Here is a 23,637-nt window from a genome sequence, read left to right as displayed (position 1 = left end):
TGGTAGTGATCTAGTTTGTACCAATGTTCCAATAGGGAATGTTGGAGCCTAAGTAAATAGCCAGACTGCCACTTAACCTGACATTGATCTAGGGGTGGAATTAGATATTCTGCTGCCTGAAGTGGCAACAAAAATTGTGCCCTTCACATCTCGTACACAAACTAATGTAAATATTTGTTTACAAATAACGTACATTATAAAATACAAATACTGACATTAGCAGACCTACCAATGACTACTGATTTAGACTTTTGACAGCAAGACTATGTGCATTTTTTACATGAATTCCCTATATTCATGCCATTCTCTCAGTGCCAGGCCTTTCTCTGTAAACATGGCAGGGTCCCAAAGGGTAATTACTTTCTTTAAAACCGGAGTGCTCTTCATAGCAGCACGGTGGCAGAGTGGTTAGCATTGTTGACTCGCAGCAATGGATTCACAAGGGTGATCAAATTCCCTCCCATGGTCCCCAAACATAGTGATAGGATTATCGGCTTGGTAAACCAATCGTTCTCTGATTTAACTGTCCCTAATCCTTCCCCATATGCTGGCAGACCTATGTCCCTTTATCTATATTCCACACAATACATTATTGATTGGAGATCAGGTATCAGGGGATCTCTGCTTCCTGTTAAAGCCCTGCCGATGATGACGCGACCTGTCACTGGTGTTTGGTCTTTTTAGCTTGTTCACACATGATTTTTATATAATTTGGAATACATAGTCAAGTCGGGGGGGGGGGGGGGGGGGTGTTACCTAGTGCCTGGAAACCCCCCTCCAAGCCTGTGGTACTGTATAATTGAGGTGGGTTGACCCTGCCCCCGCTTCACACAGCTCTGCTTGAAAAGGGAGAGCTGTGTGCACCTAACAGTAGTGCACGCAGCATTGCCCATGTATATTATGGGGATAGGAAGAGTTGGAGAGCAGCCAAGCACTGTCTAATATTATAGCCACGCCCCCATACATGCTGGTCATGCCCACTGGTGGCGTGGTGTTGAAACCCCCTCTGCAAATCCTGCGTTTGCCCCTGGAATACTAGATAAACTATAAACTTATTGATCCTATTGTGCTTTTTCTCACCTTCGTGCTCAAGCTTTGTAGCGCGTATTAAAAGCACATCGTGCTGTATTTTTTTTTTATTGGAGTCCATGTGAGCACAAGAAAAAAATATATGTATGCTATTAACATTTACACTACAATGCAATATTGCAGCAAATTACAAATACATGGGTAACACTGGTACACTCGGTGGCTTGTAAATGTTGATACACCAACTACATATTTCAGGGTCATAGGCAGAGCCGTAACTTAGAATTCTAGTGCCCTGGGCAAGAAAGACAAATGCCGCCCCCCTAGCCCTCAATTTTAACCAAATGAACCTAAAATATTCCTAAATTGCGCCCCCCTTCAGTGTTGCGCCCTGGGCGGTCGCCCCCTATCGCACAGCCCTAGTTACGGCCCTGGTCATAGGTGCCACAATATTTACTCAACAGATCAAGCCTGGCCAACCTGCAGCTCTCCAGGTGTTGTGGAACTACAAGCCCCAGCAGGCTTTTGCAGTAGATAGCCAGCCAAGGCACCTGGGGAGCCAGAGACTGACCAGCATTAAAGGATAACTCAGAACCAACTATCCCTTTAAATGTCTAATAACTGCTCAGTGACTTGTGAAAAGTCATCAGAGAGCCTTAACCAATCCAAATACTGGAATGTGCTGAGACTGGTTGGATGCGATAATATTACAAGTGGGGTAGTGAATGTACTGGGTTGTTTCACTACTTAGAAGTGAGATGTTTTTAGCACACTATAAATGTATTTGTATGCAAATAGGAAAAACAGCATATAAAAAAACCCCTAAAGAAAATGAACAGTGAACGGAATCTGCAGCAGGGTGCACTCATTCAGTCCTGGATAAAGGCTTATTCAATAACACGGTCACACATGGGTTTTTACCAAAGCCATTCAGACATCAGCTTTCATCAACCTAGCCAAAGTTGGAGTAAAGAAAGCAAGTTTTTGATTGGTTGCTGTACAGAGGCTTATTTTAATAGGCCTTTGTACACAATTCAATTGCAAATTTACATTACAGTGACTTTAATTAAAAACACATGCATGTTCTCTCAATGCAGTGAATCTTAAACTGATTCTTGTAGCTCTGCTGTGCCGGTAGACCGGCTGATGTTAGGACCTCAGCGAAAATAGATGTAACTAGCTCAACACATTGCAGACAATACAATATGCAATAAAAGGTGGTTTATTTTAATTACCTGTAATCTGATTCTCGATCTCTCCCTGCATGTGCAGAGACTCCATGTAGATGGTGCGGTTCCCAATAAACCGAGCGCAGGCGATTCCTCTGTACGGCTGGCAGTACCCATCCTCCTCGAAATCATCGCTAGCGACAAAGAAAAACATTTTGTGAGACCGCCAATAGAGGGCGCCAGAAAACAATACATTAAAAGCTCACAAGAAGGGAATTGAAGCCTGCAAGCTTGTTTCACACAACCCAACTATTAAACAATTCAACTGAGAATGTATTCAATTATAAATGACTATATGTGTTCTAGTGATTCTCATTCATGTGTAATAAAGTAATTGTGGCAGTTGAACTGGAACTGTTGTTGCACATATCTCGCAAGCCAGGGATGAACAGGACCTCAAGAACAGAACAGTCACTCCTTTAGATAGGAGTATTCACATTAGAAATTACTCTGGGACCACTCTTTCAAATTTGGGCGACTTCAGCAGCCCTCGTCTATTATCCTAAACAGTTTCTGTATTCTGCTCAGGCACAATGCTGTAACTTTGGCTGTATTTTGTAATATGCAGACAGTAATCAGATTTAACTACTGAATATTCATCATATCATTAGTTTAATGGAGTGCAGTGAATTGGGTGGGCATCACAGGCAAACACAGATGAAATCCTTTGTCAGTAAGGGACATAGTGAATAAAATACGAAAATAAACCATTGAACGGCCATTTTTTTCCTTTTTGCAGGGCAGTGTGATCTGCAGGGTTTTTAGACTTTGAGGAGTGGTACAAAAATAATACAAGTTAGATTTTTAGCAAAATCTAAATATTTTGCTAAAAAGCAAAGTTAGAATCTCGACTATCAAAATCCAGTTCTTGTCCCTGGGCCAGGAGCAGATGTATGTGGGTGATTGTCATGCGTTTCCTATTAGCTCCAACCATTCTGTTCTGTGCATCTTATATAAACCCGAGAAAAACTTTGCTGATGAACATTTGCCCCTAGTCACACCAGGTGCAGTTTAACCTTGGTGGACCTTAAGGTACTATAAATCCCAGCAAGCCACATATCCACTGAACATTGTTGTAGTTTAACGTTATTGTTTTGTAAAAAGTTCTCTCTAATAAATATTAACTTTTAAAGCCTTGGAAATAAGAACCGATAGGATTGATTCCAAAATACATAACAGGAGAAAATATACTACACAGGATATCCATTATTTAAATAACAAAATATAGGGACATGGTCAGGGACAAACAGTTCCAGGGACAAATCCTTGAAACCAAGGACTTTCCCTACTCAATGAAGATGAATGGCAACTATGTGTTTCTAAAGTATATTGAGTTTCACTTTGTACTTAAAACATCCAATCAGAAGTAGGTAACCTATGACTCTCCGGTGGTTGTGAAACTACAGGCTTTTGTCTGGCAGGGCATGCATGGACTTGTAGTTCCACAACAGCTGGAGAGCCATAGTTTGCTTTAAACCCACTTTTTGCAGCAAGTCTTGGAATAACTTCAGTATGGTGCCGAGAATAGGTCTTGTGGTGGCTGAAATGTTAATACATCTATATGGAAAACCCTCTTTCGGAGCTGGCTCCTGAGCCGATCTGGACCTCTGAGCCGTCCACGTGACTTCACATTTAATCGTGAGCTCATAATAACAAAGTAAGTGATACGGCGTCACTGGAGCAAACCAGTACAAAAGCCAGTCTAAATAACTGCGCTGGATTCTAATATTCATTAATAGGGAATAAAAGAGGGACATTCAGGAGATGCCAAATACTTATTCGAGTGCCCCAATTTATTATATTGTCCGTTGGCTCTCCTGGAGGTGAAATGCATCTGTGTGACGTCCAACTGCAGGAGTGCTCTGTGATGTGAATACTGTGCTTTTCTCTCCTATTTAGATCATGTTCTGGCCAAAGACTGCAGCTCCATCAGGCTCTGTGAAGGTTTGGCTGCTGTCCACGCAAGGACGGTAAGAATAATGTTAGACATTTAAGATTGTAAGTATTGGGCAAATGTACAAGAGAAGCATTAGTGTGTGTGTGGGGCGCAGTTACAGCACGTACAGAGGGCAGTAAACATGTGTTTGTCTATGTGTGTGTGGCAGGGACACAATTACAACATAGAGAGAAGTATATAACGTGCTGGGGTGATTTTACAGATTCACTTTCTGCAAAATTACACATTAAAATAAGTTGGATGTACGAACCTAGTTTAATATAGAGATGTGTTGACACCACAGCCTTCCAACATCAGTGTGATACTACTCTGTGCTGCTGGGGACCCTGCTCCTTCCATTATATAACTCTCAGTCTGTGGCTTCCTGCTGCCTCCATTCCCCTCCTCACATCATGTCACTGCCCCTGTCACATGCGGCCCTGTCCTCACTAACACATCACTCATCTCCTGATATACTCTGTGCTGCTGGGGGACCCTGCTCCTCCCACTATATAACTCTCAGTCTGTGGCTTCCTGCTGCCTCCATTCCCCTCCTCACATCATGTCACTGCCCCTGTCACATGCGGCCCTGTCCTCACTAACACATCACTCATCTCCTGATATACTCTGTGCTGCTGGGGGACCCTGCTCCTCCCACTATATAACTCTCAGTCTGTGGCTTCCTGCTGCCTCCATTCCCCTCCTCACATCATGTCACTGCCCCTGTCACATGCGGCCCTGTCCTCACTAACACATCACTCATCTCCTGATATACTCTGTGCTGCTAGGGGACCCTGCTACTGCCACTATATAACTCTCAGACTCATTCACAGATGTTGGGAGGTATGATTTATTTTCTTTTTTATCCATTACCTATTGTTCTCAATAAAGATAATGGATCAGATAGAGGTTGTTGAGTTGAAAAACATCATGCGAGATACAGAGTAACTAATTTTAGATATATTCCATCCAGCGGCCTATGTATCAATAAAATATAGGTCATTGGTACGGCCTCATCTAGAATACTGTGTTCAGTTCTGGAGGCCGTATCTCCAGAAGAATATACATACACTAGAGACTGTACAAAGATGGGCAACTAAAATGGTGCATGGCCTACAGCACAAAACTTACCTGGAAAGACTAAAAGATCTTAATATGTATAGTTTGGAGCAGAGAAGGGAACAGGGGGACATGATAGAAACTGTCATATATATCAAGGGTTATAACAAGGTGCAGGAGGGAAACATTCTACAAAGGAAGAGAAGTATTAGAACACGAGGACATGTACTGACACTGGGGGGAAGGAGGTTCAGGGGAAATGTGAGGAAAACTACTTCACAGAAAAAGTAGTGGATAAGTGGAATAGCCTCCCATCAGAGGTGGTAGAGACTAATACCATACTTACCAACTCCCGGAAACTTGTTTCCGGGAGAGGGGGCGTGACTGGAGGGTGGGAGGGGGCGGGACGAGGCCAATCGCGTCATTTTGGTCCCGCCCCCGCGAAACCGTACTTTGCGCCGTGGGGGCGGGGCCAAAATGACGCGATTGGCCTCGTCCCGCCCTCTCCCGCCCTCCAAAATGGCGTCATTCACCCAGAATCGCGTCAAATGACGCGATTCTCGGTGAGATTGGAATGCGGGAGAAATGCCAGCTTGCCCGGGAGCCCGGGAGACTGACCCGAATTTCGGGAGTCTCCTGGCCTTTCCGGGAGAGTTGGCATGTATGACTAATACAGTAGAGCAAATTAAACATGCTTGAGATAGACATAAGGATCCTTACAAAGAACTAAGGATCAAATAGGGTTTGCAGTTAATATAGGTTAATAAATGATCAGACTAGATGGGCCAAGTGGTTGTTATCTGCTGTTAAATTCTATGTTTCAACTGCATGGACGGTATGGGACAGGTGCGCTAAGGGTTAACTTCCCCAGGTCCAGTCTTTGCAGATGTGCTCATGCGAGACCTGGTGTGTCCTATCACACGTGCGGCATGGAACCGAAAGCCCAGATTTGGGCGCCTGTTCCATTAATATGGAAATAATAAACCGAAGTTTAAAAGTAAATTAAATCTATTTAAAAAAAATATATATTTACAACCCTTTCTTCAATAAAAAAATTGCTTTATTCAAAAGATCAAAGTGTTTTTAATTGGTTGCAATGTGTTTTCTCCAAATAGGTATTGCGATGATACAAGTACCGCCGCCGTTAATAAGGCTTTCTCGTGAGTTTTCAGCGGTGATGTATAGGGCAAAATCTAAAAAGACCTATCACTGGCGAAAACTCAAAATGAACTCTACACAAAGCCCCGCCCACTGCGCATTGCAATATATCATCTAACTTTTATTACACATTTACAGAAAAATAACATGAAAATGAAAAGTCTGTTTTCTCCCTTCAATATCTGTACAACTCCTGACACTTCTATGCATTAATACTTAAAAGAGGAGATGAAGAAGAAAAAAGTAAAATAAAAAACATAGTGCGAGTGGGGCGATCCGACAAATCCTCTTATTCAATTGTTCGCTGCATTTTCTCCTTGTAAAGGACCAGATATGACCCATGTATTCATGTAACATTAACATGTACAGAAACAAACATAGATCTACTGTAATCTATATAAAGGGCGGCGGAGGTCAGCCCCACTAACCATACAAACATATAGATTGGGATCAGAGCATAGTGCATGGGCCTCCGTGCCTCTTATCTTCACTTACGCCTAATAATATTTGTAGAATGTACAGTTTTATCCCTGTATTTTCACACACACGCCGCTCCTGATTACCGTCTGTGATTAAGGACGACAAATCCTGCCAATTGTTTTTATTACAAATTGCTAAATATTTGCTAGACAGAGCCTGCAAACCTCCGACGTTACAGCAGTGAGAGGTAGAACATCTGATTTATATTCCAGCGAAGACTTCTCTATAAGTTCCATGTGCAGAATATACAACCAAAACCAACCAGAGGCAAAGAGGCCCCAACTTATCCCTGTCAATAATCAGAGTCCATCATATCAGCTATTGACACAGACTGACTTGGAGCCCTTGGCTTTGGCCTCGCACATAATCTCAAACAGACCAACATTACCAGTAAGTTCTCCATGCAAATGCCACTTCAAATTATTGTCTCAACCATGACCGTCCACGGTAGTTCCTCCAATGAGGCAATATTTTAATCTTGTTTCAGGTGGCACAATTCTGGGGCAGCCGAGATGAAATTCTCACCTCCCCTCCTGAATCCCCAATCTGCTCCTGCTCCTCCCCTACTCTCCCCCCTCAGTGACAGTGTGTGTCTGAGCTTTCAACAGGCAATTTCAGGCAGGAGTGCTATTTCAAGGACTGTCAGGACTTACTGCAGCGGATGATAGTACCCAGTATCAGGATTTTAAGTTGGCGACATCATTTTACAGTGGCGTTGGCCTTTCAGCATTGGAAAAGTGTCACTGGGTACTTTCAGCATATTTACTATAAGGGTCAATTGCTCTTTCTCAATAGCTGGAGAAGCTGCAGTGAAGACAGTCAGATGGAATGCACAACAGGCGATAACAAGCACACATTCGTTGCTAGGCAACCTCACACACACACACACACACACACACACACACACATGTTACCAGGCAACCCCACATACTCACACCACACATTGCCAGGCAACAACACCTACACCAGTGGAAAAAATTGTTATGTACAAAGAGAAAGGAACAGGCAAATATACTGTTTTAAACTAATACAGAGTAAACCAAACTGTGTAGATTAAATGTAAAGAAAACATATATGTAAGGAGTGGAAAGCTATTTAAGGTGAGATAGTAGCACCCACTGGCACCCGCACAGACTGCTGGCATAACTCAGGGAATGATGTCAACCTCCAGGATGCACAGATTCAGGGTGATGAGGTAATGTGATTAATTAGTCTAGCTGAATAACAAAACAAAACGCATTGCTAGCCCCCTTCCAATGCAGGAATGAAAGTCTTTAATTAATGCAGAACCAATGTGCCTCATTCCACGTAATGTTTCCTGTCTCTTTAGACCTGTATTAACCCCGGAGTCTCTGGAATTCACTATCGTAGCACAGAGCTGCTTGTGCGTCCTACCACCACTTCTGTGGTGGATCACACTCTGATGGTGTCACCTGACCCATAGCGGTCAACTGTCCCCATTCAGGTGGGACTGTTCCTCCAGTCAGCACCTTTACCCCGATGACAAGAAAGATGGCCGTCCCGCTCACTGCGTGGAGTGGGTGAGCCGTGCACCTGCCACTGGGGCTACTGGCAATCCAAATGTGTTTTTAGGGAGGTGGGGGGGGGGGGGGGGTGGTAGCATATCAGAAGCGATAGAAACGCCCCCAGGAGTTGTCACCGTTACTTAACAAGACTCAGGTCAACTCAGCGAGGGTCTTTTATGAATAATATGCAGTAACCCCTAGCAACCAAATGCTTTCATTGTCAGAACTGGCCGAGCAAAGCCTAATCTGGCCTCTCAGACTGAGCGCCAAGCGAGTGTATTTTTGCCCAGTTTGGCCGAACACGTTGGATGAGATCCAGCCGCTTTGACACTCAAGACGAGCAGCCGAGTAACTTCTGCCGTACACTGCGGTCCGCAAGCGCAGGCGGAAACTTACCGCACAGACCAGCCAATAGGGTCCCCTTATGACCCCATTTATTATTAGATTATTAGATTGTTATCCTGATTCACGTTTGCTTTGGGACCACACATCCTGCAATATTAGTGTGGATTGCCCAATATCGCCGGTGACATCGCCACGTGCGTACTTGCGCCAGATCATTTAACGAGTTGGCGATGGTGACGGCTGGATTACTGCACTGGTCATATCTATACACTAGAATTAAAGTTAAATGTAACATAAGATACTTACAAATCAAAATACTGCTGCGAAAACAGCGGACAGCAAAAATTCTTTCCTATATGCAAAAGTTGCAATTTTGTGTCCTCATATGTCAACATAGAAACTGCTGACAAAGTTATCTCCCTAAATTAAAAATCAATGTGTAATGCATAAGAAGACAGATACGCTGGTTCCTTTCAGCAAATTTAATTGCTCCTCATCTCACAGATAGCGCTTTGTAATTTGGACTCATCATAGAACAACGACAGAAATAGTAGATATCAGGCTCCAGGATTCTGTGTCTGGGAGATGAGGCCCAAACCAGACAGACGAAGCCTGGGGCCTAGGAGGTGCCTGCAGGTTCACAGCCAACGAAGGTGTGATATGTACCTGGCTATCTATCTCTTCCATTAATATTAACACTAGAAGCTGCAAGTGCTGTATCCAAAGCTGCTCGGTTTAAAACCTCTTAGTGCACAAACATAAATAAACGTAACTAGTATTAATAGTTTAAGGCTCAAATTAACCACGTGCATTACTCAGATGCGATCCACGTGTTTGCCTCTGTGGCTGACGATCTCCGGCGGTTTTGTACTGGGACATCATCATCATCATCATAATTTATTTATATAGCACCAACATATTCCGTAGCGCTTTACAATTGGAGACAAACATAGTAAACTAATAAACAAACTGGGTAAAACACACAAAGAGGTGAGAAGGCCCTGCTCGCAAGCTTGCAATCTATGGGACAATGGGGTAGTATTGTATTGTAGTGAGGTTAAGAGGGTGGTTGAGGAATATTATAAGCTAGTCTGAAGAGGTGGGTTTTCAGAGAACACAAAGCAATGTTTTTTTCTTTCGGCAGATTGTGCACATTATACGTCCGGTGATACTGTGACAATAGCAGTGTAACGCCACCATAATCATGACAAATATCTAAAAATGAAAAACGCTCATTTGATGTCTTGTTTTTTGTTTTGTTTTTTTACACTTTTCCTTAACCAGGAGAACTTCAGAGTTTTTGTTGTAATGTTAAAAAAAAGGGCTCAATTTATAATGTAATTTATTGGCCAATCCACTCTGATTAAGCCGCCATCTTTGAAAAGCGCTAATTGTACAGTAACATTCAAGCCACGTGACAACAATGTCATGGCGGCACAGTGGTTAGCATCGCTGCCTAGCAACACTGGTACCTTGGGTTTGAATTCAACCAGCATGAGAGCTGCGTGGAGTTTGTTCTCCCAATGTTTGCATTTCTCCCCCTCAGTAGCAAACATTACTGTTAGGGTAATTGTAGGGTAACTGATTTTTTGTGTTTCTAATAATGGTATCAACCGTAACCCAATGTTAATGTCACCAATCAAGTATTAAGTTTAAGTTTTAATCAGACTTAACCTTGGCCACATCTTTCCTTTTTGTCCCGGGGCCCCAGTGGCCCTAACCCTGGCCCTGCATTCTTGTAACTAATCCCTAAGACCATAGTGATAGGTACAGATCTTTTGTTCTATACTTTATAAGACTCAGCCACTGATTCACAAGGTCATTGGTGCTTTCATGTCGAAAAACTCTAAAAATGAGGGTTTTCCTAACAGCCCGGCTGTGCCTGATTATACGTCAGACCTCTATACAGTGAGCAGATTTGTCTTCCTCTCCTGCTGTAATGAAGCTCTCTGATTACAACTGTATGATGTCGGGTCTAATTAGAATGAACTTGCGGTGAGACAAGTCAGATTTACACCGAGACATAAACATCAGCTGGAGGAGGTGACAAGCTAAGCACAGGAACGTTCTGCTTTCCCAGTCGATAAGAGATTTCTAAAGTATTGTTTATTTATTATGTGATTAGGTTATTGTTTAACACTGGTGTTGGGTCAACTTTAACTTAATGAAGCATCGAATTAAAAGGCTATTGGAAAAATTATGGAAAAAATAAACCCCAAATATTTTTAGATGTTCAGGAAGAAAACTCAGCTAAGCCGTTCTTATATGGAAAATAAAAAGTGAGTATTCTGCATGATGACAATTAGTCCACTAGGGGCACTGTTCCATTGAAGACAGAGGATGACTTGTCACTTCAGGGGGAGGTGAATTGCAAGTACGGAGTGGGGTGCCGCCAATCACAGTATTTTGCCCCTGCCCAATATGGCAAAATTACACTATAGGGGAGATGGGAACAAAATGACCCAATTTGTGGAGAAACGCGTTACCGAGGCCCCCAATGGGACCACTTCATGCCTGGGAGTCCTACCTGGAATTCAGGAGTTTCCCAGACATTCTGAAAAAGCGGGGGCAAGTATGAATAATTTAAACCTTTATATTTTTAATGAATAATTAAGGAAGATTAAGTGAAAACATTCTTGAAAAAATAGGGTCTGTTTCCCCTTAATGAAAGCCAATATATAACTGGTTGTTATGGGTTACAGCACAGTTTGATTATTTGCAAAAATGAATTAATTGCAGCATGTTGGAGATAAAGCCTTAAAGAGGAACAGCTCTGCAGCCCGTCCAATCAGCATCACGATATAACTGCGCCGCTTGTTGTTATCACGTAACGTTTTTCAGGGTGCAGTCCTTGGAGAGCTGACTGTGAGCTGGCGGAGTGCGTGTGAGCACAGAAGGGGTCCTATTGGGAAGGGTCTCCCAAGGAGGGGCAGTGGTCTTATTAACTTTAGAATGGATGTTTTTTAAATTTTAATTTGATACCATATTTGAACTAGGAATTGTCCACTTTAAATATAACACTCACAGTTGTGATAAGACTCTGGGGGGCATATTCAATTAGAATTTGCGGGCGCCATTATGTGTGGCTGCACGGGTCCCGGTACTACAGCATCGTAGATTTCTGTGCGCACCACTATTGGGTACACACAGATATCCGAGATCTTGCGTACTTTACACGCGCAGCCGCAAATCCTAATTAAATACCCCCCTGAGTATGTCTTCATTATTCTCATATACACCTGTTATTTACAGGTACAGTATAAAAGTTAAACTATAGAAAGAATGAGACCTCCTCATGGCTATTAATCCCATACAAGTTTCACACGCCGCCACCAAACCACATGAAATGCCCGTAATGTGCTTGTAGCGTGAAGCTGCTATTTACACAGGGTCGTTTTGCAGGAGTGTAAATGAGACCGTAAATTCTATTTTTGGAGCAGGTCTCCTATTAATGATCATATTAAGAACGTGTTTTCTTTGTAAATGAGAAGACTATTTAAAGGGTGATTTTGTTTCACCACAAAAGACCCAACCACGATTGATCACGTCTCATTAAGTCGTTTAGCTCATGTTGGCGAACCTGTTTTTTATCATGGCACGGCTGGTTGCTGGAGACAGCGCAGTATATGGACAGATTCACAGTCACTTTACTCCTGTACACTATAAAGTCAGCGCTTCAGTGTCTTAGTAACCCTGATATAATGGAACGTATGTCGGTTCCAGGTATAAAACGTTAAAAGTACTTTTATCTAACAACAAAGCCCTTTTTAAATCAGTTCCATACAATTAATAGAGAGTTAACACCAATATACAGTTTTTAATATGTAAAGAACAATTAAACATAAATTAAATTACTACTTGATTCAATGTATCGTTTTGCTCTCCTAGAATGTTCTTCATTCTAAATCAGTGATAGGCAACTTGATACATTTCAGGGGCCCCATTGTGCCGTCCTCTAACCTTCAATAGGGCCACATTACCCTTAATCTCAGTAATGATATTAAACAATACATTTAATCACAGAAAGAGACACCGAGCTGTAATACCGTATCAGCGGTGTTGCCGCGGTCTCATGGAGGCTTTGCAGGGGTTAAATGAGAGACGCTTTGCCCCGGAATGTTTACACCCATGACCAGGGCCGCCGAGAGGGGGGGGGAGCGGGTACATTTTACCCGGGCCCGGCCATGCCAGGGGGCCCGGGCCGGGCCCTTGCTGCTATTTTTTGTCATTTTTTTTTTTTTTTTTTTTTTTTTTTTGTATTTTGCGTATTTTTATTTTTTTTAAAAAAAAATTCCCGCGGGGTAGGGGGAGGGGGGGGGGGGGGCGTTGGTGGGGGGAGCTATAAGAAATAAAAAAAAAAAAAAATCAATACTCACGTGACCGCGGCGCCGCGTCCCTCCTCTCCTGTCTTCTCCATTCACACTGACTGTCGGGCGTGACGTCATCAAGTCACGCCCGGCAGTCAGTCAGTGAGGAGCGCCGCAGCCTGACAAGACCAAAGAAGAAGAAAGAAGAGAAGACAGAAGAGAAGAGAAGAAAAGAAAGAAGCTGACAAAAGGTAAGGAAAGAAACTGAGAGGCACAGAGGAGGAAAAGAGAGGGACAGAGGAGGAAAAGAGAGGCACAGAGGAGGAAAAGAGAGGCACAGAGGAGGAAAAGAGAGGCACAGAGGAGGAAAAGAGAGGCACAGAGGAGGAAAAGAGAGGCACAGGGGAGGAAAAGAGAGGCACAGAGGAGGAAAAGAGAGGCACAGAGGAGGAAAAGAGGGGCACAGAGGAGGAAAAGAGAGGCACAGAGGAGGAAAAGAGGGGCACAGAGGAGGAAAAGAGGGGCACAGAGGAGGAAAAGAGGGGCACAGAGGAGGAAAAGAGGGGCACAGAGGAGGAAAAGAGGGGCACAGAGGAGGAAAAGAGAGGCACAGAGGAGGAAAAGGGGGCACAGAGGAGGAAAAGAGAGGCACAGAGGAGGAAAAGAGAGGCACAGAGGAGGAAAAGAGAGGCACAGAGGAGGAAAACAGGGGCAGAGAGGCACAGAGGAGGAAAACAGCGGCAGAGAGGCACAGAGTTATAAAAAAAAGGGGCAAAGAGGCACAGAGTGAATAAAAAGGGGGGAAAGCAGCATGGAGGGCGCAGTGTAGTTGTGATGGGGCTTGTTGCAATGTAGTGTGTGTGCGGTAGGTGGTGGCTAATTAATGGGCGCTATTTTGTTTGTAGGGTGATGGTGAGGCAATTTAATAGTGGGGATTATTAATTTAAGATGGGGTGATTTGGGGCCTATTGAATGTGGAGGTGAGTTTGGGGAGGATGAGGTCTATTTATTAAATGTGACTATGAATTATTTAATGGCAGTGATGGTTGCGGGAAATAGGTATTGCTAGGCTGTTTGCATGACGGGAAATAGGTTTATTTATTACATGTGAATTCTATTATTTTAATGTTGGGGCTGGAGGAAGGCCTAATTATTAATCGTGGGTGCTATTGATTTAACGCTGCGTCTGACTGAAATTTTCTAAATGTAGCCATTTTTTTCCCAAATAGGTCCTTCTACATTCCAAGATCCAGGCAAGCCACAACTAAAGAAACCAGCAGCCTCGGGTGGAGAAAGTGAGAAGAACAGGTAGGACAGAGCAGCATAGTGTGTGAAATGTTGTGATTCTAGTAGGGACAATGCCAATGTTTGGTGAGCCCAGTGGGCGCAGGCCAAGACTGAACTGTTTGTGTACACACTGCATTCTTTGTATACTACACTGTGGTGCTGGATGTCTTAAAAGTCAGGAGTGCTTGGACATATGTGACGCTGTGGTGAATTCAGGACCTAGTGATTTTGATGTGCTAGCTATGCGCCCAACGGTGCATTGCCACGGCCCCAAATGTATGACCACATTCCCGAAAATTTTTGCACCGTCGTTAGGCTAGCCACGCCCCAATGGCGCATTGACACGCCCCTGAATGTATGACCAAACCCGCGTCGTGTTTTTTGCGCCGCCGTTAGGCGGCGCAAAAATTTTTTAGGGCTTACTCAACTATGGGGGGGCCCCATGAGTTTGTTGTACCCGGGCCCTGAATTCCTCTTGGCAGCCCTGCCCATGACCACGCCGACGACAGTCGCAGAGAACGACACAACTCCGCAGTCACTGGTCAATTAGAGGCCAGATCACATCTGGAATTCATCTGCAAAACTCCCATTTTTAAAGAGCTGCCGCGAGATTGCTGCTTTCCCTGTGACAAGTGAATGAGTGTGCGGGAGAACTTCACATCCCATTGATTATAACTTATTAAACACACAACTCAAACTGTTTCTTCCAGAAAATACCCAGAATGCATCATTAACGCAAGCTGGGGTAGAACCACCTTGATACATGAATTTAAGCTGGAAAATAACCGAGGTTTATGGACGTTTAGGGCACACGAGAGTAAGTCAATGCTGTCAGTGAATCAGGGGCTCCTGCGCACAAATGCAAATGGTGAAATGGATAAAGATGCATTTACCATCCGCTTTGCATGTGTTACATTTTACTAATACAGTCTACTGTACAGCGCTGAGAGCTAACGTATGACAAATAGGTTGTGCTTTGTTCTAAGATAAATAAATTAAACGCAGTACTCAGATAATATATTATAGGACCATTCAAGATTTTGTAGACCTGTCCTTTAGGGAGATCTAGAGGGAGGTCTACAAAGTTAGGATGAGCGTATTGGGGTAAAACGATTTGCGCCATCACAGCCCACTAACAGCTGCGCAACGCCATGTTCATCCATGCTGATGTGATACAAGTCACCGCTGGCTTCCGCCTCTGCACGGTGATGAGTTTGGCATCATCACGTAGAGTTGGGAAGGATATGGTGACGTGAATCACATCCTGATGTCCTTTTCCTGGATGCAGTACAGGGGGGCTCTCAGAAAACACAAATACTCCTGGACGTTCCAGGGGAGTCAGCGTGTATGTTTTAAATCAGTCTGATTTTTTTTTATGCATAGCTTTTAAATGCTTTATATCTCCAGTGTCAGCGACGCCCACAGCGAGCTTCCATATTCGCCAGCGCAGTTAAGCATTTTTTTTGGTGCCTAATACTAAACAAAAAAGTTACGGCTCCTAACAGCCGTATACGGCATAACAGCCGTATATGCGTATTACTGCGGGCCTACATGAGCACACGTGTTTAGTGTACTCGGTCTGTGTTTGCACGCCCCTTCCCTCCCCCATAAGTGCCAGAATCGCGCAAGCCTGCGTATGATCATATCCGTGCGTCCACATTTTGGGCATGCACATAGCGATTTCACGCAAGATACGCTACGCAAACTGGCGCACGTCCCACTTTGCATCAGATCCAAAGCTCTAGATTTATAGCTTAAGTGGGTCTACTTTATGTAGTAATTTTGGAGGTGTTCATAATGTTACAAAGGAAGTATAGAGACAGAAGATCAGCTATGGTAAAGTGCTCCGTGTCCGCAGCGAGCAGGGCTGTCTTTCCCATTGGGCACGCTGGGCAGGTGCCCGGGGGCCCTGCAGCCCAGGGGGGCCCTCCGGAGGCAGAAAAATAAAAAACCCTGCAAAAAAAGAAGAAAATACTTACCGTGCTGTCAGCTGGCGATCCGGCTCCCTCCATCGCGCTGGCAGTGCATGTCGGGCGTGACGTCATCACGCCCGCCCGACATCCATTGCAGAGTGCGACCGAGGAGGAGACCAGGGAGGGAGCCGGATCGCCAGCTGACAGCGCGGTAAGTATTTTCTTCTTCTTTTGCAGGGTTTTTTTTTTTCCTGCCTCCGGAGGGCCCCCCTGGGCTGCAGGGCCCATATATATAATCATTTTTTATTTTTCTTTGTATATATAGGGGCCCCGGGGCACTGCTGTGCCCGGGGGCCCAAGAGGTTGTTAAGAGGGCCCTGGCATCGAGGAAGCACAAATATGATTTTTGAACATAAATGTTCAGTGCAATGGAGGTAAAAAAGCAGTTGCAAATGAGATAGTCAGCTTGGATGTTCCTGTGCTATATGTCTGTGAATACTGGGTTAGTAATAATATAGAAGAGATATAGGAAGGAATAATTGAGATGCTGCTGTGTGCTGGCAGCTTTACGATGTAGATGTGTCTCACGAGGAAAATATTTTATACATTGTGCATATTATATAGATAGCGGCTTCCTCTCTCGCGCTCTTTGTAGTCTGTGGATACTGGTGGAGATCCAGCTCTTGATCCATAACTGAGCCTCTGGATACAGGTTTATCGCAGAGATTTCCCTGACCTGCTCTGTGTCTCGCTCTGAATGTTGTGTCTTTGGCAAATATCTGGGAGAGTTTCATTGTCCGCTGATAATAACCGGTAGAGGATCCAGGCTGCCATCAGGGGGGTACGGCCAGTACAGCTGTTAGGGGTCCAGGACAGACCTCTCCATCTGTCCGGGCCCCTCAATCTGACCGACCGTGCTGCCCCTTCTTCTCCGCGCTGCTGCAGCTCCCAGGCACTGATAGGGTGGGAATGGGGAGCGGTGACATCATCACTGTGCGCCGTGCTCCCAGTTTGTCAGTGACCGGGAGCTGCAGCATCGTGGAGGAGAAGGTAAGTTAATTGGGTATTCATTTGATAGGGGAGGGGCAGATAGAAGAGGGGGACATTTACTGTGATTGGGGGGTGAGAGGGGCAAATTTACCATGATTGTGGGGGGGAAAGGGGAACATTCATTGGGGGGGAGAGGGGTGCATTTACTTTTGGGGAGGAGAGAGGGGAACATTTACTGTGATTGGGGGGGGAGAGGGGAACAGTTACTTTGGGGGGAGGGGAGCATTTACTGTGATGGGGGAGGCATGTAATGTGATAAGGGATGGGGGCGCATGTATGGTGAAGAAGAAGGGTTTACCATTATGGAAGATCACTAAGGGCTTATTTTATGCCAGTGAGGGGCGCAGAGTTACACATATATTGGGGGACAGTAAAATAACCCCAGAAAAGAAGTCCATCATGTGCTCTGCACAACATGTAGTTTATTTATAAATATCACAAGGACTATTTTTATTTGCTCCTTTACCACTGATCCATCTTCCCTTGTAGACTACCTTTCACTGTTTCAAATTTCTAATTTGCTAATTATTAGTTTATTAACATTTCACTTTTCCACTGATTCGCTGAACGATGCTGCATAACATTTTATACTAAAAAGCTACACAAAAGACATAGAGATGAAATGTCCCTTTTAAGTATGAACTATTTAATGTATATAGTAAAATAAAATTCCCCCCTCCTTCCCTGGACTCGCCAAGGGACCGGTATTAAGCGCGCTCAGTGTTCTTAAATATGAGCAGCGTTCTGTCTGACACAGTCATATCCACACCACAGTTGGTGTAGAACAGAGCGCGCAGACTACCAGTGTCCACTATTGGCATGCTGACAAGGCTGCTTAGTACACTAGCTGGGCTGATTAGCATACTAGACAGCCTGATTTACATGCTAGTCACCCAAGCCACAGGAGTGTGGTGGGATTTTGTTTTAAAGTGATAGGCATATTTCAGAGAGACAATTCAGATAGAGAGTACAATACAAATGTGGATGAGGTAGGTGTGAAATGTACTGAATTGGTGTTATTAACAGTGGGGGGATGTAAGAGGCCCCCAACCTGGAATTTGCACTGAGGACTCTCAGCTACTCCACTGATGTAGCAAGTACTATTTAAAATAAAAATCTTATTATATGCTTTTATATATTAGTGTACGTCCTACATTGTGCTCTTATTTGATTCACTGACTGATATCAGGAGTAGGGAGGGGGTCCGGACTACATATGGATGTTTAGCTGGATCAGACGAGAACAATTGTTCCTTATGGAAAAACACATAGAATGGAGCAGATTCAATTCAGCGCAAGGTAAGGCTGGAAATCACTGCAATGTTCAACTATACACACTGCCACATGTTACGGTGAGGAAGCTCTGCTCGTTTTTCTGGGGAGCGAGGAAAGATAAGCGAGGATTACTTGCCAACTCTCCCTGAATGTCAGGGAGACTCCCTGAACTAGGGGTGATCTCCCTCACTCCCTGAAGAGTCCGGCATTCTCCCTGATGCTGAGCCAGTACAAGACGTGGTTGGCTTCACCATCTGTGGCATGATGACACAGTTCAGAAATTGTGTCCTATGTCCATGTATTGATGCCTACGGAGGTGGCCATTTTCATGGAGACCAAGATTTAATCAAAGACTGACAGGTAAGATAACATGACTTCAGTAATGGAGACAGAAATGTAAAAGACACTTCAGTCTCTAGAGATTCTTAGCCCCGCCCACTGTTGTAATTGGCCAAAATTGTGACAATTGTTTAGGGGGCGGGGCCAAAAGATGCGATTTGTCAAGCCCCGCCCCTGCACGCCCACCTCCCCCGGTATCTACCTGAAGCCAAAGAGGAAAAGTTGGCAAGTATGATGTATTTATTGTGTTATATTTCTAGTATTAGTTGTGCAGCAGGTAAATATTTATGTGAGGTTAAAGCAGATCATGTCAGTTACTGGTTCACTGCTCAATGTACAGAGAAAATCAATGTTGCTCTCAGTTAGGGCCTGATTCATTAAGGAGTGTAATATGAACACAACTTGCATTTTAAAAAATTTGCGCGCAAGTACAAGCAGATCTGAATACGGCAGTCAGAACGCATGTAAAAATAAATCTATATTCATTAACAACAGTACATTAAAAAAAAGTTTATAATTTTTTTTACATGACCTACATATATTAGGACATTATTAATGCCTACTGTTTAGAAAATGCATTTTCAAAGTTTCTCTCACTTGCAAGCAGGGCCGGATTAACCATAGGGCTAACTGGGCTGCAGCCCAGGGGCCTATGGCATCCAGGGGGCCCTTGAAAGTGCTCAGCAGCAGTATTGATCGGTCGGGGGCGTCCCCAGCCCGATCAGTGCTGCTGAGCACTTTCACTGCAGTACTTCCCCGGCGCACTAAATTCTCCTTACTGAGGAGGTCTCGTGAGTCTCACTCTCACGAGATCTCCTTAGTAAAGAGTGTACAGTGCACCGGGGAAGGAGGTGAAAGAGGTAAGTGCCGGGGGAGGGGCGACTCGGATCACCGGGGGGGAGGGGCGGATCGGATCATGGGGGGGGGCCCTCACGGGGGAATGGAGGCCCCATTAGCCCAGGGGCCTCCATTCCCTTAATCCGGCCCTGCTTGCAAGCAACCGTTCTAGCATGCGTACACGTGTCAGTCATCACTATCAGTCGGCACTTACACCTGCCCTGTAGCCGGTGGAAGTGATTCGGCTAAAAAACACGAACCTGAGATGTCTCCCGTAGGTGCGCTTGGCCTCGGATCGCCATTACTGTGCATTGCCCACGTTAGTCCGCCCTTCTCTTCCCTATTCCACCCTTCAAATCGCCGGCCGTCGGAAGGGTTACTTGCGGGTTGACGTGAATTGCGTGCAGTTGCATTCACCAGCATATGTCTGCACTTACGTTCCCTAATGGCTCAGACCCTTACCGAGGAATAACTGTTTTTATTCTACGTTTGAGAGTTGCAGATAAGTATTTAATGTGGTTCCGTGGAAATAGGAGAATACCGTATAAGTAAAAATAATTTTCCTTGACCACAGACAAAACCATATCCCCCCGTTGTTAACAAGATCAATAAAACCCACACGTTTTAAATACCATTTCCACAGAGCGTTTGGGACGGGGGGGCATTAGCACGCTCCGTAATAAGCCCATCGACCTCTGTATGGTTCTAATTATAAGACTTTATTATGTAACACCTCGTAATAGTGTTTTTATTCCTTCTCAAATGATTTAAAATGAGATAGGACAATTTGTAACGGAACAATTTGCGACTATTATAACCTTGGAGCAGAAAAAAAAAAAAAAAAAAGACCCAACATAAATTACATTGTTATGGACCTTAAGAGCTTCTTTTTTTTTCTAAATGCTTTAAAATTTACTGCACTAGTGAGAAGTATATTGGGTAGAAGAGATTTATTTCCCTGTTTAATGTTTTTATTAGGCTAGATAAACACGTCGCCCTGCAGTCACTGAGTGTGGAAACGGACCTGACGCAGAGGTCCCTCTGCTGTGATTGACACATCCCCGGGACAATGAGCCGCATTGTTACATCAAAATGTTCATTGTTCCTGTCAGACCCATATTAGGTTTTCTTGTGCCCAGGTGGTCCCGGGAGCGCAGAGTTCAGATTAATTACAGCTGAAACTAGAAAAAAAAAAGAAACATTAATTCTATGGGAAGGAGAGGACTATGAGCCTTGGAATATTAATGAGCGGCTGTAGAGATACAGGGGGAGATATTTCTTTCATAATAATACTTTTGTATTTGCAATAATAATTGAATAAATATTTTCTTTTTTACTCTGAGAAGGAAACTCATGTTAGCAAGACCCAGGTTTTCAAATGGATATATGCACAACAACTGTATATATACACGTATTGGACAAAAAGCCCACCAGAACCCTGAAAATAAAATGTTTCCATTATCTTACACTCCTCCACCCTTGCCAGCTGTTTCGCAGAGATGCAAAGTTCCGTCAACACAATCTTCCAGTTCTGCTTTTGCTTTAACATTCCGCACTGTGGGCCTGATTCATTAAGGATCTTAACTTAAGAAACTTCTTATTTCAGTCTCCTGGACAAAACCATGTTACAATGCAAGGGGTGCACATTAGGATTCTGTTTTGCACATAAGTTAAATACTGACTGTTTTTTCATGTAGCATACAAATATCAACTTTAAATGTCAGTGTACAAATAAGCTATCAAGTATTTGTGTGCTACATGAAAAAACAGGCAGTATTTAACTTATGTGCAAAACAGAAAACTAATTTGCACCCCTTGCATTGTAACATGGTTTTGTCCAGGAGGCTGAAAAAAGAAGTTTCTTAAGTTAAGATCCTTAATGAATCAGGCCCTGTGTTTTGTAAATTTGCATTTCATAGAATTAGCAGAGCTGAGATGACGAGGGGCAGTCCTTTCTGTTGTGTGTGGAGGGGTTGGGGTAGAACTGGGAATGCTTAAGGCCAAATTCCGTCTGCGAAAAAGTGCAACAGTTCGTGGACAAATTGGGGACGAAGCATTGAACATTTTGCTACTTATGATCCCGAGAGAATTAGACTCGTTAAATGGTTGACGGGCTTTGAGCTGTCACTGTTTGTACGCATAAATTTTGTATCTGTGTATAATCTTAAATAAATAAAAAAATATATATATATATTAGTAGAGCCATTTGCACTGAGCAGGCCTCCGCATATTAGAGTGGGGAACTAGTGTTACTACTACAAGTTAAAAATAAGAGAGATGGAACACAGGTCTATATTTATCATACAGCCCATCTAAGCAGATGCATAAGGCAGAATTATTCCTGGGCCTCATACCCACCCAGGGGCAAACGCAGGATTTATAGAGGGGGGGTTTCCACACCACGCCGCCAGTGGGCGTGACCAGCATGCATGGGGGCGTGGTTATAATTTTAGACAGTGCTTGGCTGTTCTCCAACTCTTCCTATCCCCATATTATACATGGGCAATGCTGCGTGCACTACTGTTAGGTGCACGCAGCTCTCCCTTTTCAAGCAGAGCTGTGTGAAGCAGGAGCAGGGTCCAGCCACCTCAATTATACAGTGCCCCAGGCTTGGAGGGGGGCTTTCCAGGCACTAGAAACCCCCTCTCGGTTTGCCTATGCCACCACTTACTTTTTCCACTAAAAGAAAAATGTTGGATAAAGAGGGGTATGGACGTGTGGGGTGTATGAGTGACTAGTATGTTATGTATCATGCGTACCTTTTAGATTCTACGCTCTTGACCAACACAATATGTCTGTTCAGTATTTTTACTATATGTATTGGCCTACATGGGTTATGTTATGTTTCACCTATATGGGTTCTACAATGTAATAAAGAAACCCTTTATGACCCCCCCCCCCCACTCCCCACACACACCCATTTGTTTTTATTTACCCATTCCTATCCGGCAGTGCCAAACTGATTGGCACTGTACACCCTTGGCTCCGTACACCCGTGGTCCGTAGACCTGTGTGTCCACGCAGCTCTCCTGCTTCCCAGATACATGGTAACGTTTTATATTTCATATCACATTGTACCAGAACATGTCTCTATAACATGATATGAAATGTAGCACATTATACACTGTATAAAACAGGCGAGAGAGCTACACAGTAACACGAGTCTACAAACCCATCAACTTCCTTACCGTGTAGTCTGGAAAAAATTAGCCAGGCGGCAAAAATTGTTTATAGAACTCTTGATCGGTGCCAAATGGCAAAATAAAATGTTTATACAGCTCTCGATTAGCGCTGGATCGTCAGATGGATGAGTGTAAGTGACAAAAAAAAAACACCATTACGGTGGGGTATTCATCTGGAACATTATCAGGGCACTGTGCAGGGGCAAATTCTGAAAATTAGGGACTTTTGGCAACTACAAGATATTGCAACGGGGGCTGTTGTTGACTGATATTGAGACAAGGGCGGACGTGTCTGTCGTAAGACACCTATTTAGTCATATTTGCAGTTGGTTAAATACAGTTACCGTCTGCTTGGGTATGTAACAAAAAACTATTTAGTCATTTAGTAATAATTCTCTGATTGTTTCTACTAATTTGACTGCTGTTCGGTCATCCGCATCTGAGGGATCTCTGCCACGCATCGCCAAGCACAGAGATGTTACAATAACACAGACAAAACATTGTAACACCATCAGACAAAACCACTAGGGCAACATAACACAGAAACATTTCATTTTAGAGTTTAGAGTCTGTGTCTTACTAATATTCAAAACAATCAATAAATAAAACGTTTCACATATAGGGGTAGAGACAGAGGGCCATAGGATGAGGGAGATTAATAATTGTCAGGCTGCGTGTGAATAGAC

At 43.8% G+C, this 23,637-nt stretch overlaps 2 protein-coding genes across 5 annotated transcripts in view; one reads left to right on the top strand and one right to left on the bottom strand.

The window, feature by feature from the left end:
- ROR1 (receptor tyrosine kinase like orphan receptor 1) overlaps positions 1 to 23,637 on the bottom strand; it is a 213,448-nt gene that overhangs the window by 15,712 nt on the left and 174,099 nt on the right. Inside the window, exon 5 of the mRNA XM_075181826.1 lies at positions 2,265 to 2,392. Within this exon, the coding sequence (XP_075037927.1) occupies positions 2,265 to 2,392 (128 nt within the window). The remainder of the gene's footprint in view (positions 1 to 2,264; positions 2,393 to 23,637) is intronic.
- JAK1 (Janus kinase 1) overlaps positions 1 to 23,637 on the top strand; it is a 342,069-nt gene that overhangs the window by 284,730 nt on the left and 33,702 nt on the right. The window lies entirely within an intron of this gene.

The sequence above is a fragment of the Mixophyes fleayi genome, chromosome 8 (assembly GCF_038048845.1).
Source record: "Mixophyes fleayi isolate aMixFle1 chromosome 8, aMixFle1.hap1, whole genome shotgun sequence".
Classification (NCBI taxonomy): Eukaryota; Metazoa; Chordata; class Amphibia; order Anura; family Limnodynastidae; genus Mixophyes; species Mixophyes fleayi.
The sequence above is the reverse complement of the archived record's forward strand: the minus strand, read 5'-3'. Positions and strand labels throughout refer to the sequence as shown.